The sequence below is a fragment of the Motacilla alba genome, chromosome 2 (genome assembly GCF_015832195.1).
Source record: "Motacilla alba alba isolate MOTALB_02 chromosome 2, Motacilla_alba_V1.0_pri, whole genome shotgun sequence".
NCBI lineage: Eukaryota > Metazoa > Chordata > Aves > Passeriformes > Motacillidae > Motacilla > Motacilla alba.
This window is the reverse complement of record NC_052017.1, coordinates 15491416-15508641: the sequence shown is the minus strand read 5'-3', so window position 1 is coordinate 15508641 and position 17226 is coordinate 15491416. Positions and strand designations below refer to the sequence as shown.

Genomic DNA, 17226 nt, shown 5'->3' with positions numbered 1-17226 from the left:
TTTTTTAATTAATAAGAAGAAACATGGATTTTTAATGGAAAGAGATTTGTCTTCTTCTTGAACATGAAGTCTGCCCCACATCTCTTCTAGTGAATTAGTGATTCTGCTTTTTGCTTTTTTAAAAAATTATTGTAGTATAAAAAAATGTTCACACACGTTCTGCTTCCTACAATAGCAAATTGAACAAATTTTCTCTTGCTGTTTCAAGAATTATTACTTATCCATAAGGCAACCTGGAAGACTTGATGTTATTTTTTTAAAGAAATTCTGTTGAGTGTATGTCTTAAAGTTCAAACTACTAAAGAAAGGGCTTGCTAGACATTCCAAGTCAACTTGAAATCAAGTAACTGAAGAACAGTTCAGGTGGATCTTTGATCATGGTAGATATGGGAAATAAATCTGAAAGAAAACATACCTTAAATGTAATTAGCCAGTTTCAACAGTTGAAAGTGTTGTTCTAGAATTGTCAGTAAAACAGAATGTTTGTTTTCAGTTCTAACAGCAGCTGTGACACAAGCCTCTCTGCAGTCTATACTCCATAAAATTCTTACTGCTGGACCATCTGCTTTCAATATCACCTCCCTAATTTCTCAAGCTGCACAACTGTCTACGCAAGGTATTCAGAGGTTTTTTTGTTTTTGACTTACGTAAATTTGTTACACAACGTTTTAAAAAGGCTGATAGAGTTGTGGAATCTGTCTCTTGGCCACACGGTGTAGAGAATGTGGAATGACTTCTATTTCCAAAGATAGGATAAAATACTGTTATTCAGGAGCAGGAACCTGACCCACTACTAAGTAAACATGCTTCTCTGTCTCACCTTTTAGGATTTTCTTTGTATGTTAAGAAATTCTGCATGAGTTATGTGAAACTTCTGGAATTAGGTGTTACTTAACAGTATAAAACACAACTCTTCCTTACTTCAACCCATCTTGTAGTACTGTGCAACTGTGACTCTTGGGAGAGGCTTTAAATTCTTAAAAGAAAGTTTCCTCTCTCTGGTGGGGACTTTTTTTTTTTCATCTTCCAGGCAAGGTACTCTTTCAGGTATTTCCAATATGTTCTGATTTGTAACTTGATAAAAAACCTTTAAAACTTAAGTTTAGAAACTTAAACCAAAACAATAAATGCAGTCATCTTACTGAGTAGGTAAGCAATGCTAATGGTAATTTTTAACCATGGATGGGGAGCTGTTGGCATATGCCTAGAATGGATTAATAGGTTTCTATTTAAACTGTTCATGCTTTCTTTTGGTTAAATCAAGTTGAGCACTCTAAAATAGGAGTTGATTTAGTCTCTGCATCTGTAAAAAGCATTTCCTAATAGCTTCTTTTCTTTCCCCTCCCCTGAAATTTTAGAAGTGGGGAGTTTGGGGGAAATACAATTCCTTAGCTAGGATTGTTGTTGAACATTAGATTGTTCTAGATATTCACAGTGAGCATGTTTCTGTATCATTAAAATACAGCATACTCCAGAGTACCAAAAGAAAATCGAATTCACATTTATGATAGGACATGATTTAATTAAAAGCATTTTTTTTCCTTTACAGCTCAGCCATCTAATCAGTCTCCAATGTCTTTAACATCTGATGCCTCATCACCAAGATCATATGTGTCTCCAAGGATAAGCACGCCACAGACTAACACTGTTCCACTTAAACCTTTGATGACTACGCCACCAGTATCATCCCAGCAGAAGGTAAACTCCTTTTGACTTATGTCATATTGTAGTAAGAAGCCATTATACGGAATATTAAATATTGTTCCTGTACATCCATGTGCTAACAGTTGTATGTAGGATAATAAAATATGGATGTTTTCTTTACCAATACAAACAAAGAATTAGAAGCAGCTACTTGACTGTATTTTGGCAGTGCAGCTCCAGAATAAAATCTAGTTTACTTTTCTTGAGGAAATTCTTAATGCTTGCCTCAGATGCTGTCTGGAGATGTTACCAAGGCATTGGTATTCTAGCATATTTAAATAGAAACAAAAGCATACTTCAAAGGCACCAACTGATACAATTATTTAGACTTACCCAATAAAAGATGTTTGGAATGGGAGAGAACTTCTTGGGGAAATTAACTTGAAGTTGTCTCAGATTCTGTTTAGAAGTGTTCTAGGTGTTTACAGATCAATAACATAATGTCCCTTTCCTTTCCTTCCTCCTCACCTCTGTTCATTCAGAATTCCTTCATTGGATCAGTGACTAGGAAATGTTAATTGAAGTTAGCATACAAGCTCCTGAGGTTCTTCCTGAAAAGCATAACTGTAGACTTTGGGGTGAGACACCCCCACCTTCCTAAAATCTGTCTTCTCTGTCACCACTCTTGCTTAGCTGAGGTGTCTTTCTCTCGATTTTCTACTTAAAAGTGAACCTCTAATGTCTTGGATGCCTTTGAGGAATACTTTTCTCTTCAGGAGAGCACATTGCATTCCTCATTATATTCAAAATGCTTTATTTTCTTTCATCAGATTTTTTCATGGGTACAAAGAAAACCAAGTGATTCTCCCAGTTTCTTTTGACTAACAGTGATACAATGGATTGCAGAGCTTCATGTGTGTACCAGTACTGGTTGTTATCTTGGTTTCTGACCCTGGATTGCATCCTCAATCTGTGCTCACATCCCATAGCTAGGTGGCAAGTAATGAAATTATCAAATAGCAGGGTTGAGATATTTGGTACTTCCAAATCCTGAGATATGAAAAAGAATCTTCTTAAGTTGTGTATTGTCAATAACTGGAAGTAGATCTTTTCTGGTCTCTACAACCCAGAGATTGATTGTTAGTCCCAGAAGTAACAAATTTTGGTTCTGCAGCAGATACTTTGCCAGTTCAGTAAAAGAACTGTCTTGATAGTTCTCGTATTTGTGTAACTCAGTTCCATGAGATGAGAACTTAGGTGGTGATAGCTCCGGTGTGAGCATGTCTTGTTGTAGCAGCCCATTGGATGCGTGAGTCAGGCTAGCTTGTCCAGTTGTACAGTTTGAGGTAAATTATGTCTAATCCAGATGTGCTGCTGTGCCAGGACACACTTGGTTTTAGAGCACATGGGCTTAGAGCAGACAAAGCTGAAGTAGCCCTGTGCAAGAAGAGCCCAGTGCCAGATGCACAGGGATTTGAGCTGGCTGTGGGACTACAGTAGTGCCATTGGCACAGTGCTGCTGCTTAGGACTGCTTGAACATGTCAGCACTGCTTTCAGTCTGAAGCTGCTGTGGCTCCCCATGGGGGTGCTGTGTGCATGTGGCAGCTCAGGGGTCACAGACTCCAGGAGCCTGGGGGTCACCTTTAGCCTTTTAGCTGTGCCTGTATTGTGTGATCAGAAACTGTTCTGAATTTCTGCAAAGTAGTTGTGTAAAGCACTTTATACAGACTTGTCAAGCTCAGGGAGAATGTTGCTTTTTGGTTGGTTGGTTTGTTTGTTTTTTTGAATTTTGAATTATTTACCCCTTACTATTTTTCTGTTTCTGGTACATGTATTTACAGTCTTTGAAACACTTGGAAAACATAGAGTAATTGAAAGGTTTTGTGGTACATTTATTTTACAAATCCCACCTTTTCTTTATGGTCCTTTTTTTTTTTTTTTTTTTTTTTTTTTTGTTATTTTTTACCAGCCAAGGAGCTGGTTACTTTACGAGTTTGGATCTGCTGCATGATTCCTTTATTGCTGATAGACTTCCCTTTTGAAATTGTTCTGTTTGAACAGCCTTGATGGTTTAATGTCTGCTCACACACTGGGCAAAATGCAGGCATTAATAGCAAAGTTCTTCATGTTACATGTTTCATAAAGGTACTTGTGTAGTCTGTTCTCATTAATCAGTTTACGATCTGCTACTGTTTCACCCTCCTGAACTATATAGTTCTGTTTCTTTCAACAGCAGAGTGACCTTGCAATTATCTTGCTTTTCCCTTTTAGTACCATGGACTTCTCATGTGCTATTCAGACTTCTTTAGTATATACCTATTAATCTGAAAACCAAAAGGAACACATTTTCATTTTGATGATAATTTTAAAAGGTGACTTTTCCTCTTAGATATTTAAGAGTTTGAATTTGCATTAAGAACCTCCCCTGCATATTTAAATAAATCAAGTTATGTCTTGAGTTTACCTTACCATCTGTGGTTTGTTTCATGGAAGTCTGTTTCTGAAGTAGAGAATTTCTGGAGGTTTGGGAGACCACTAGTTAGTAATCTACACTAATGTGAAGTCAGCAAATGCCAGAGAGACATTTGGTTTTTGTCTTTATGGATCCCTATGGACAATTTGGTTTTTTTGTCTTTATGGATCCTTAGAAGCCATTTTTTCTTTGCTCTCTCCCTTTTCTCTCAATATTGTTAGCTCAATTTTGCAGAGTGGAGGATAAGTTTTGAAGCTCAACCTCTCTTGTACGTACTTCAAAATTGAAGTATGACGTATGCAAAGCATTGGGTGAGATGAAGTATCTTGAACTTCATTTGCTGTAAATTAGACATTACTAGATTCCCAAACTTCTCATCCTGATGTAGTTCAGAAATTCACAGAAAAGACTGTATCTTACTTCTGGTATCTTAATACCTTGCATTGAATGTGTACTACAAAGGGAAAGCAAGAAGGCACTGATGATTATTTTTGTAGTCACCCATGAGTTTAGAACTTAGAGAAAAGGGAGCAGCAAACTGATAAATATTATTTAGATTTTCTTTTCCATTTTTGTTTAGAGATGTTTTTAATATGCTTGTGATGTAATTATGTTCTAGAGACTGTGTAATATGTTTTCAAGTAGGGAACTCTTAAATTTGTACATGAAGATTTTATTTGGGTAATGAATACCTCTTCTGAGGTTGAAATGAGCTCAGTGCTCAGATGGAAGATACAATCAAAAATAATATTGAGTTGAACTGTTTTGCCTTATAAGCTTGCAATGTTTTGACAAGTCACATGGGTCTAAATTTGCTTCTGTTACGTCTATTAATAACCCTTTCTTAGTAAAAAAATATCTTTCTGTCACAGCTGTAGAACTAGAATTTTTTTAAAAGAACACCTTGTGAAGATAATAATTGTGTAAGCAAAAGGCCTTGCATCAAAAAGCCCCACAGATGTTGAAGCTATAATTTCCTTGGTTTTCTCTGTTTCTTACAAAGTTTTGAACTTTGCAGGTTGCTACTCCAGGTGTTAAACAAGGACCAGCTTCCCAGGCAGCACCTCAGCAGCCAGTAATAGCTGACAAGCAGGCAGGTCATGAACCTGCCTCTCCACGAACTCTTCAGCGTTCAAGGTATATTGAAATGCTTCTCTGTTCTGTCATTAGTTTTTATCTGCATTCAGTGTGTGTTGTATGTGTTGCAGTTAGTGGACTCTCTTTGGCCAGTTTATTGAACTGCTGCTATATTTATCTGCTGCTACTGAGATGATGCAGCTAAGTACCTTTGTTACATATTTAATGTGGTAGATTCTCCATTTTTGGGGTAATCATTAGACCATTCTCACAGAAGCAAAATGGAGCTCATAGTTGTGTTCTGTCACTCTGGTGTCAATTTTATAAGTGATTCCTTGTATTGTGATTTCAGAGTTTGAAGTTTGTCTCTCTGCAGTTAGAGAATCTGTGATGCTTAGTGTTAGGTGTTTGTAGTGTCTTGCTGTAGTGTAATTTGATTTTGAAATTAGCATGATTATTTGGTTTATCAGGTGATATTGCTGCTCTAAAGGAAAACATTTAAATTAGTAAGTTTCACAAATACCTTTCCTTGGCCAGATATTTTTATCAACATTGCAACTTATTAAGATGTTGCATGATACCAACATTTAACCATTGATTTACAAGGTGGGTTTAGAATCTGTATCTTTGAAATTTTTTTTGAATGATGTTCATAGTGTCAGATGCTCTGCATTTTGTCACATTGGTTCCAGGGACTTTAACCAAAGATGTGTCATGAGTCGTGTCAGATATGTGATGGAGTCATGGTATAGAATGGTGGTAGGAAGAAGTTGACTTTTTTAGAGGTTCTGTAAATCTGCAGTTCTTAATAGCTGGATTTTTGGAGTGATTGAATAAGGTATGTGGTATGGTATGGTATTAAAACAAAAAAAAAAAAACCAAAACCCAATACTCCTGTATTGTCAGCATACCTGAAGCTACACATGGTGGTGCTTTCCAGATCATAAAATAGTGAGATACTTTTGTCTGCCCTTCTGGGACTAATAACAAAGGGGATTTTGGTTTGATTCAGGGTTTGTTTGTTTGTTTGTTTGTTTTGTGTAGTTTATTGTTGTTGTTGGTTTTGACTGTTTTTGTGGGGAGAAGAGATGTGTATTTTGAGGTTTTCTGGGGGACTAGGTTATCTGTTGTGTGCTTGGCAGTCCTGTCCCAGAAGCTGGCTTTACTGGAGACCCTGGAGTATTGATCAGTTCGAGGGTACAAACACCAGCAAGTCAGAAGTTTTGAGTTTTTAATATAGGCTATTTTACAGACACTTGATTCTAAGCTTTGGTTGATTACAAGCCTATAACTCATTTATCTCTTTTAGGAGAATAAAGGCAAAGTGTCCAGCTCCACTCCCTAGTAATTATGAATGGTGCTATTTAAATCTTTATGAATTACAGTACCAAAGATAAAGTTACACTTTGCAGCAAGATAAGCTATTTTTTATGAGGAGTGGTGAGGTTTTGGGGGACAGCTCTCAGTCACAGACCCTTTTTTTCTTTGCTCATCACCTTCTCTGCACTGGAAATCTTCTTAGGAAAGATGGTCTTATTCTTGGAAACCTTTACCATGGCTTTGAGTCTCTGTGAGTTAATACTGGTGGGCATTTGGCCTGCTAGTCCATATCTCGCCCTTCCTTTGGGTTACACATGGCTTTGTACTCTGGCATGACCCTTACCTACAGTGAGTTTAGGGATCTGCTGTCCCTCTGGAGCAACCCACTGCTCCATTTGGCATCAGCGTTTTGGTGGAGGAAGCTGAGTGTGCTCCAGCACTGCTGGAAGCAGGGGCATGGTGCAGGTAGCACACTCCCGTGGCTGAGGGCAGGAGCCAGTGTGCAGGCCAGGGTGAAAGATACTGAGACAGTCTCAGTATTGTTCAGTGTCCTGTGTCTCTGAAATTAATACGTTTGTGACTCTGCTGTATTGTGCATCGTGAGTTGATGTGATTTCAGTTTGCTTTGGTAGCGTCTCGTTCACAGCAAGTGGAAGATAAAGGAACAGGTGACTTGGAAAAACCTGTGTGGCTGGTATTTTCTGCTGTTGAGTGCAGTGGAGTTGAATGAAAGTGGACCAGTTCAGGTATTGATTTACTTACCTGGAGAAGATTTGCTGTGTCCAGGCAGTATGTCTGAATTGGTACGGAACAGATGATTCCTTTGTAGGTGAAAATAGTTGGTTGGATTGGGAATTGCTCTTGGGAGCAATTTTTACTTTTATAGGCGTGAACAACAATTTAGCAAAGTGAACTGTGGACAAATGGTCCAAAATCTTTTTAGCTCTGTGAATTAAGGTTGCATTTTTCTCCAGCTTAAATACTGATTAATTGAGCAGAAGTTCATCACAGCTGCATTTCCTTGACTCATTAAAAGTTTCAAGTAAATGGATGTAAAATTATTTTTGACTTGTTGGGGTGGAAACACAGTGTGAGAAAACCTGAGTAGCTATTGTTAACTTTCAAGAAGTGAACATTTCAGCCATTTTAAGTTGGGAAATTAACACAGTGCAGGCATACAGTAAGTCTCACTGTTAGAGATTTTTCCAAAGACACACAATCAATTATGGCTGGTTTAAATATGAAACTAAATTAGTGCTTCCATAACTAATGGTTTTATCAGGTTGGTAGTTTCTCTCTGTTTTCAGAAAGGATTGAGAAGAATTTTCCTTTGCCTTGGGAAAGTGCTGGGAAGGGAGGTATTTCATTTTTTGTAGGTTGTAAAATTCTGACATTTGTAGTAGTATATTTCAGAACCATCATGTTTTAATACCCTTGATACAGATATTTTTGCCTCTCTGGAGGCATTGTTACTTGTGGCATAGTCAGTCTTTTACTCAGCTAAGGCAAGTATTTCCCTTTAGTGAAGCATTTAAAAATACTGTGGTAGTTTGGAACCGTCATTGCTGCATTCATAGCTCCCCCTGCTGCTAACACAGCAGTGCCTAGGATATTTTGTGACAGTATGTTTTAGTCATAATTAAGATACAGCTTCATTTTTGAGAAGCCCACAGATTTTATTTATTTATTTTCTTGAAACATTTCTGATAGGTTAGAATAATTTTTACTAATGAAGTAGGTAGGAATAGGAGAAGACAGGCTGATAAATGAAGAGGAGGCAAGTCATTGAGGCAAATTCAATTATAGTAGAACTAAGGAGTAAATAAGGTTATGCCTGAATTCTCCTTAATTAATAAAAGTAGCCTGTTTCTGCACCGTCACTATGCTGATGGTAAACGAATACATTGAAACTTAGAATAATTACTTTGGAACAGAATTCTAGCTGTGGTCTACTTTGGTCCCAGCTTAGAGTAGGACTGGCAAGTTGGAATTGCTAAGGGCATTAGTTAGGTGATTTTTTTTTTTAATATCTCAGAATATCTTCTGATATTTGACTGCCCTTATGGTGATTTTTTTCCTCATGTCTAATTAGAATTTCCCTTGTTGCAGCTTGTCTCTGCCTCTTGTGCGGTCACTGTGCATCTCTGAAGAGAGTCTCTTCTCCCCAAAAGTAGTAAAAATCTGCAAGAAGATCCCTCAGTCCTCTTGCCCTCAGTCTTGTGTTTTCCAGACTGAATAAACTTTAAGCTTCTTCTGATACAGCATGTGCTTCAGCCCCTTAGTCACCTGTGTGGTCCTCTGCCATATTCCTTTGCTATAGCAGTTTAATTCCTGTCCCGTTTAGGCTTCCCACTTCACAGTGCTCCAGATACTGTGTGTGAATCTCATAAGCTCTGAAAAGAGGGGAGGAATTGCCTTTTTTATAGGAGAAGTGCTTCATCCCTCTTGTCGGCTTGGTGACTCTCTGGCTTTGTCTCAGCAGGTCCAGTCAGACATCCAATTTGTTGGCTGTAATTCTTAATGCTGTAATTCTTTGCAAGTGTGAGTTGATTAGGGTAAGTGTCTGGGCATTGGACTAGAGAGATAGTTGCATTATGTAAGGATGTTTTCAGTCTTCAAAGGGACCGACAGGTTAGGTGATGAATCAGAAGTCCTTTAAAATTTGGTTCTCCTTTGTAATACTTTCTTCTTTCCTGTAAGTGATACAAAGTTTTAAGAAATAGGCTGAAATTATGGCCTGTGTTGAAAAGCTTCTGCCAGTGGGAGAGTTGCACTTACACAATTAGTGCTACTATTTCTCAGTAAGTGTAGTGCCTAAGAACATTTAACTGTGAGGTACCGTCGCTGTTGTGCTGAGTATGTTCCAGTAAAGCAGTCGGGTTTCATGGCTACAAACACCCTGCTCCTGTGATACTTCTATTCTCCTGAGTGCATTCAGTAAAGATATGCAATGTCACAAAACCATGTAGATTGTGTTTTGACATGAGTAGTAAACTTCTCAAATCCCATATGGCTGTATTTTCAGATCAGGACATCAGGCATTGTTCTTAATGATTATTCTGGCAAACCTCTTTTGAATAAACCTGTTTGCCTCCCATCTGATCCATCATTACTGAAAATCTTAGATTTACAGCTGTTCAAAGGAAGAACATAAATATATGTATATTTTCTACCCAGCACCATTTAGGCACAGCTTACATCTCTTGAACAGCACTCAAAGAGTTAAAAACCAGACAAACACAAAACCCTAACAACAGAATCCTCCTGTTACATTGTAGCATTCAGTTCCAATTAAAGTTCGAGGTTTGTGCAAAGGTGGCACAGGTTTGGTCTACCAGAAGTATTTACTTGTGGTTTGAGCACTTTATGTATTTTCTTGCCTGGAAGCAATGAATTTTCAGTATTCATTTCTCTATAGGTTCACATATGTTTTTAAACGCTCACTTGCTTTTTTCAATTCTTTCTTCTAGTAGTCAAAGAAGTCCATCACCAGGTCCAAATCATACCTCTAGCAGTAGTGCATCAAACTCAACACCTGCACCACAGAATACATCTGTACGACCCACATGTTCATTAACACCTACGCTAGCAGCACACTTCAATGAAAACCTTATAAAGCATGTTCAAGGCTGGCCTGCAGATCACGCAGAAAAGCAGGTGAGTGCTCCTTTGCTTTGTTACCTGTGAGAGTGCATAATATGTAGCTTAAAATTTGAGTTTCTTACTAATGCTGCTTTTTCTAGGAATTAAAAGTATTAAAACCCTTATTCTTGTCCTCAGCCAGAAGAGAGGAAAGGGAGATTAGGCCAGACCTGCAGGTTTTACATGTGTTTGCCTTTCAGTGGTTGGGTATTTTCAGTCTCACTTGAAGTGTCAGTGCTTTTGAAATGCCCTCAGAGAATAGGTATCCTCATAACTATTCTCTTATTACTGAAGTTCTGTTGAAATTTACAGAGAACATAGAGTTCAACATATTTTTTCATAATGATATTTTGGTTATGTGGAAAATGTTATAAATTAGGTACAGAGTTAAACTATTTGAGAATACTCCATGATTTTAGTTACTGACGTGTTAGTTCTACACAGTGTAAAAGAAACTCTGCCTTGTTTGTGAATTGATGTAGAGTACTCAGACTGAATTTGGGCTATTAATACATAATGGGAAATCCAGTCAAACTGCCATCCATATATTATAGCTAGTTGCATGAAACCTGTTCTGTTGTAGTAATACAGGGAAACTGGATGCATGTCAGCTGCATGGAATGTATTACTCAAAGGAACCATATTGGTTATTGAATCTAGTTAAGTTATTTCCACAGGCAGCCATATCTGATGCAGTCTGTTTGGGGTAATAATCTTACCTAGCCCAGTTTATTTGGGTCTTTTTAAGAGTTGATGCGTGCTGGCACAATTCTACACTGGAGACTTTTGGGTAGTAACTTGTGAGATGACTCTCACAAACACAGTCTAAACTGAGACCCTGTTAGGATTCTTACTTCTTTTCACTGGTTTGTTAAAGTTGGTTTTCAGACATTACCAGCCTGTACTGAGTCAGACACTGAGGCATTGCTGTGGAGTGTCTTGAAGGAAATGGTGTAGCACAGGCACTTACCTATGGCCTTGGTCTGTGGTTGTGAAAGTGTTATTTTCATGGTCTACTGAATTCACAGGTATCTTAATATAGAAAGGAGATTTATGCAGTGCATAGGTTTTGGGGTCTTTTTCCCTTGTTGGTAATGAAGAGATCAAAAATCTCAGCAGTCATGTACTCAGTTGGGTACTTCTCCCTTTGTGCTGCATGCTGTATTGTTCTGTCCGCTGTTTCAGATGATTTCACATGGTGATGTTGTTTATAGACCAGTTTTGAATAGTAGCACTTGAGTGAGGCACTTAAGTGAGATATTTGTTATAAAAGTGAATGAAAGTACAGGTGCAGTACATAGTGAGGAAGCTAAGATAGATAAAGTGGAGAGACTAAAAATCCTGTGCCTTGGTTTCTTCAGATAGCTGCCAGGTATATAGTGTAATTTGAATTTAGAGCAGAAGAGCACATGCTGGAGTAAACTGAAAAATAAATAAATAAGTAAATTAGAAGAGTCAGGACAAGTATGTGCTAAAGCAGTTGGACTTGAAGAAATGTGCTGTGCAGTAGTTAATAGCTAAAACATTCTTGAATTACAGCAATTACCTCACAGAACTCATAAAAAGCACTTAACATGGGAAACTGAAAAACAGTTCAGTAACTGGAGTTGTGCAGAGAGGACATGGGCAGTTACATCCTACTGGAGACCAGGGTACTCCTGGATGTTAATAAACTCCAGAAATGAAAACTTTTAATGTCAGGAATTAGAACACAAAATGCTGCTTTGAACTGGAGAAATGCCAAAAGCTAATGAAGGCCTGTGCTAAATAGCATTATTTTTGGGAAGGAAAATTAAGTGTACAAGTACCTAAGCAGATGTGGATGAATCCCAGTAGGCAACTAAGCACCACACAGCCACTTGCTCACTCTGCCCCAGTTGGATACGGGAAGCAGTTAGGCAAAAGCGAGAAAACTTGGGAGTTGAGGTAAAAGCAGGTCAAAGAGTAAAAGAGGGTAGAGGAAAGTGATGTGGAAGCAGTCACTTCCAGCCAGCCAGTGCACTGCCAGTCCCTGAGCCATGGCAACCCTGGAACACTGTCCCCCAGTTTTGCTGCTGAGCATAGCACATGTATGGTGTGCAATATCCCTGAGGTCAGTTCAAGTCAGCTTGTTCCCTCCCTGCCTGTTGTCCACCCACCATGTATATGCTGGGTGGAGAGCAGGTCAGAGAGAGAAAGGGAGAAACCCTTGATGCTGTGTAGGGTCGGCTTACAAATAGCTAAAATGTTACTGTGTTGACAGCACTGGCTTGGTCACAGCTTCAAAACATGGCACCATGTGGCACCGTTCTCTTCTCCATGAAGAGAATTAATTCCATCCCAGCCAGACCCAGTGCAGCAGAGATAACGTTGCTAAACATTAATGCTGCAGGGAAGGCTGTATTTTGAAACAGTTTTTCCATGTGCCACTTGAAAGAAGTCCTGTTCCCTATTGCAGTGTAATACACTGGGCCTCAGATAATTACACTGGTCTCCTTGGTGCTGTTGAGTTCTCTGGAGTCATATCCAGTACACTTCAAGAAATGCACAAATTGGGAATTGGATAGGTTGTGCTTTTTAAATTTACACTTCTGCTTATGTCCAGCTGACTGAGTGGGAATATTAAAGTAATGGAGTTGGTCTGTTAGAGAACACCTGAAGAGGGGTGCAAAGTGGTTTGGTTTTTTGTAAGGTAGAAGGTAGCTGGAAAGAAGATGGCATTCTGTTATTTTTGTCACTAAGGCTTAATTAGATGGGAAATTTAAGTCTGCCATTGGAATCATGGTTGGAGACTTTGAATTACTTGAAAAAATTATTTTAGAAACTCCAAGCCCTGTCACGTACTGTCTTTCAACTAGGTTGGGTAAATGTTTGGGATCAAGAAAGTCTAAACTAGCCCTGCCTTAGCATAGGCGTAGGTTAGACAGTTTCTGGGCAGCAGTGTTGTTTATTTGTGATTCATAATGGGCTTTTGTAGAGAACTTAATGTGCTTCTGATTTAATACTGCCTTTTGAAATTAGAGTGCTTTGCTGTTTGAAGAGACACTGATGCAGCAATTCTCTGGCTACTGCCAGTTGTTTCCAATGCATGATTCAAAATCCTAACCTTTGTTTAACCACTGCAGGCATCAAGATTACGTGAGGAAGCCCATAACATGGGAAGTGTGCATATGTCAGAAATTTGTACTGAATTAAAGAATTTAAGGTCTTTAGTTCGAGTATGTGAAATTCAAGCAACTTTGCGTGAGCAAAGGTAAGTGTGTGCTCTGCTTCAGTTTTTAGGGTGTTATTAGACTTTCATTCTTGCATTATTTTGCATGAGTTCTGTTTACTGATGACTGTAAGCACACCAGTAGTTGCCGTGTTTGCAAGCTCTCTTGCCTGTGTACATTCTGCCTGTCTCTCTCCACTAAACAGAACCAGATATGCAATTTCTGTATCTGCTTTTACTTGGATAGAAAAGAATTCTCTTTGCAGAAACCTTAGTGCATTACAAAGAACTGATGAACTCACAGTATTTCAGCATGCTTCTAGAATATCAGCCCATACATAATGCATAGATCACATAGGTACACGTGTGCACAGTTTATCCTGATCTGAAACACTACAGTTGATATGAGAGATTCAATAGATCTAAAGCCAGAGCAAGTTTGAGCAGGTGTAATTTACATCACAAGTAAAGGAGAAATACAATGTTTGCTTATAGCAAAGCAGATTTTGCATCTGAAGTCAGTGATAGCAGGTGTCCTGTGTGTCACTTCAGTGATACACAGCCAGGCTTTTGAATACTTTCATGCAAGATTGGAAACTGTAATCATAAAATACATGCTCAAAATATTCACCAGTAGTCATGAATTTGTATCTGCTTTCATACTCAGTTTCCTCTTTCAGTGATGTTATCCCAACTATTAAGTCACACCACAGTTCGAATACAGTGCTTCTGACTTAATATTTGAAGCCACCTTAATTGTGTTGCATGCTGCTAAAATAGCTGCATTTATTCTAGAAGCTCTTGCATTTTGGGAGATAGTGAAACAATCCTTTAGAAGCAGGCTATAATATATTTGTAAACCTTTCCTGATAAAGAATTGAAAACACGCATTCTTTCTGAAGCTTTTTTTCATAACTTCACTACATGAATTATGATTTCTGTATTTCATGAATGGCTTGGTTTCTTACAGTTTTAATTTCCTAAGGTTTGTCTCTGCACATTTGATCTGAAATAACATGTCAAATGTCATTGTTCAGCTCATTAAATAGCACCTTCTTTCTTGTACACTTTGTATCCTTAAACTGTCAATGGATAATTATTATTATGACTTTGAGCCTATAGTAACATGTATCTTTTATTTTTGCTGCAATCCCAAAGATGTGGAATACAAGGCATAAGTAACCAAGTTGATGGGGAGGCTTTTGCAAAGGATGGGATTATCCAAATCAGTACATTTAAATGCTGATACTGTTTCTGTACTTCTGCACCGGAGAGTGCTACTTAAATTCCTTCCAAGAAGGAACTTCATCTCTAGATAAAGCACATGCATTGTTTGAATCATAACTGACAGCATGTAAAAAGGCACTTTTCATTGGCTGATATATTTTGTATGGCCCATGCCTTGAAGCTCAATGCTACCTTTTCAGTGTCTCTATATTAATATATCCTTTTCCACCTACTTTTCAGTAGAAAATTCATTTTTAACGAACTGGGCACATATTTGTAAAGTGTTCCACAAAACTGCTGAATTGTTTCTTTTTCTGCATTTATTAAAGTTGCTTCAGCTTCATAGAATATTTATATAAAACCTAAATTCTCGCTGACTATTTTCTTATTTCACTGACATGTTTGCATTACACTTTAGCATCATGAAAAGTGGTTTCAAAATGTTCATTAAAAACTCTGGGAGGCAGTCCTGTGAATCAGATGTTTGTTAGTCACGGTAATTGCTTATGTCAGTTCAGAAGAAGAGAAAAAAAGGTATAAGAAATTGTGAGCAATATAATTCATTTTTAAGCAAGGTGTAGCTATAACTTTTTATCTTAGATAACCTTTAATGATGCTTCAAATGTTTTTGAGATTGGAGCTTACCATAAATAGTGACTACCATTAGCCACAGAGCCAAATACTTTTAAAAAAGCAAGTGAGAAGAAGACTCACTTTTTTTTTTTTTTTTTTTTAAGAGCACTTCAGGTTGTTTTGCGATTTGGAAAACTACATGACAATGGCATAATGCTGTTCTCCACATTATTCAGTTACTTGGCTTACTTGCCAGTGTTGTGCTTTTTCTGGGAGCTACATTCAAGAGAAGAGCAGACCTAAACACAAATGTGTATCAGCCGTAATAGAAATGCAGCAACGTAGTTTTTTGAACTAAGGTGTCAAACGCACCAAGCCTTTGTGCATCTGCACATGGCTGTATGTTATTGAACAGATTGGGAATTAACTTGATATCTAAATATTGTGATGGGGCTAAGGAAGTTGATATCTTTAACTGAAATTGTAGAAGTACTTGTGTAGATGCTTATTTAATACATCTGTATAGTGGAAATGTTTATACTAATTAATTTCTTTTCTCTTGCAGGATACTATTTTTGAGGCAACAAATTAAAGAACTTGAAAAGCTAAAGAATCAGAATTCCTTCATGGTGTGAAAAATTGTAAACAATTGCACATGGTTTTGAGTACAGGAACTATTAAACTGATGCCCAGTCTTAACACTTTTGAGCTGCATTTGAGTAGACTTTGGACCGTTGAGCTGGGCAGAAAAAAAAGTTGACATGGGGAAGGGGACAGGAGGGAGTCAAATTCAGGGGAAAGATACAAGAATGATTTGTAAAACCCTTGAAATGTAGATTTCTTGTAGATGTATTCTTCACGTTGTAAATATATTTTGTAGAGTGAAGCCATGGGAAGCCATGTGTATCAGAGCTTAGACATCCAAAACTAATCAATGCTGAGGTGGCTAAATACCTAGCCTCTTACATGTAAACCTGTCTGCAAAATTAGCTTTCTTTTTTTTTTTTTTCTTTCTTTTTTTTTTCTTTTTCTTTTTTTTTTTTTTTTTTTTTTTAGTTAATTTATCATTCAGAAATTTTTCATTTCCTAAAATTCAATGCAAGCGCCAGGCGATTTGTGTCTAAGGCTGCAACAGTTTGGGCAATGTACAAAATACCACGAAACAACTGTTTCCACACTTGCACCGAGTCGAGAGCAGTGCTTCTCCATTTCTGTTTTACAGAGAAATGTTTTTCATCTTCTGTGTTCCATTTCCCCGTGAAATCCTAAATCTGATTTTATCAGCTTTTTAATGCTTCTAATTTTCTCTTTTCTTAAGGCACTGTTGCTATGGCACTTTTTCTATAATCTTTTCATTCCTGTGTACAGTAGCTTAAAATTGCAGTGATTGAGCATAACCCACTTGTTTGTATAAATTATTGAAACGTATTTCCATTTGCACCCTGTAAGAATGGACTTAGAGTACTGCTGGGCATGTGTGCTGAAAGTACATTACTTGCTCAAATATAAGGAAATAGCCCAATGAACATGTTAACATGGTTGTGGGAGGGGAAAGAGGAAAAAAAAGCTAGTCAGATGTGAATTGTATCTGTTGTAATAAACATGTTAAAGCAAAGAAACACTGGTTTTCATTTCCTTTGGTCAACACATTAAAATTTGGTCTTTTTGGGGATTCTTTATTAGAACTGTTCTTGTTGAACATTTTTGTACTTAAATAATTCCTCAAGGGAGGTTTTGTTTAAACCTTGTAAACAGGAAAATATGTATAAAATATTTAAGGAAATATAAAATTCAACAAGGATGATTTAAGACACCTCCCCAACAGTTGTCATATGTTAACTCCTGGTTTACCTGTCTTGATATTATGACATTTCATTTCGAAGGATGTTTGTGTTGTAGCTAACTGTTTAAGTCTGGTGCTGACTGCTGTTCTTAACCATCACAAAACGCTGAATTTGTGTAATTGGAGCAACTCACCGTTTGAAAATGGTGGAAAAGCTCAGCTTTGTATATTGTTTCCTAAAGTATATTAAAAATAAAAAAGAAACTATTGCTACTACAAAATAAATGTGACTTTTT

At 37.6% G+C, this 17226-nt stretch overlaps 1 protein-coding gene across 5 annotated transcripts in view; it reads left to right on the top strand.

Moving 5' to 3' along the window:
- Positions 1 to 16956, top strand: part of WAC (WW domain containing adaptor with coiled-coil) — a 58331-nt gene extending 41375 nt beyond the window's left edge. For 4 of the 5 annotated variants that reach the window (XM_038161956.1, XM_038161947.1, XM_038161963.1 and 1 more), the window contains 6 exons: positions 494 to 616; positions 1550 to 1698; positions 5137 to 5255; positions 9986 to 10172; positions 13262 to 13389; positions 15713 to 16956. In XM_038161956.1, the coding sequence (XP_038017884.1) occupies positions 494 to 616; positions 1550 to 1698; positions 5137 to 5255; positions 9986 to 10172; positions 13262 to 13389; positions 15713 to 15782 (776 nt within the window). In that variant the 3' untranslated portion in view covers positions 15783 to 16956. The remainder of the gene's footprint in view (positions 1 to 493; positions 617 to 1549; positions 1699 to 5136; positions 5256 to 9985; positions 10173 to 13261; positions 13390 to 15712) is intronic. The other variant, XM_038161939.1, reaches the window with a different exon arrangement.
- Positions 16957 to 17226: the final 270 nt, after the last annotated feature.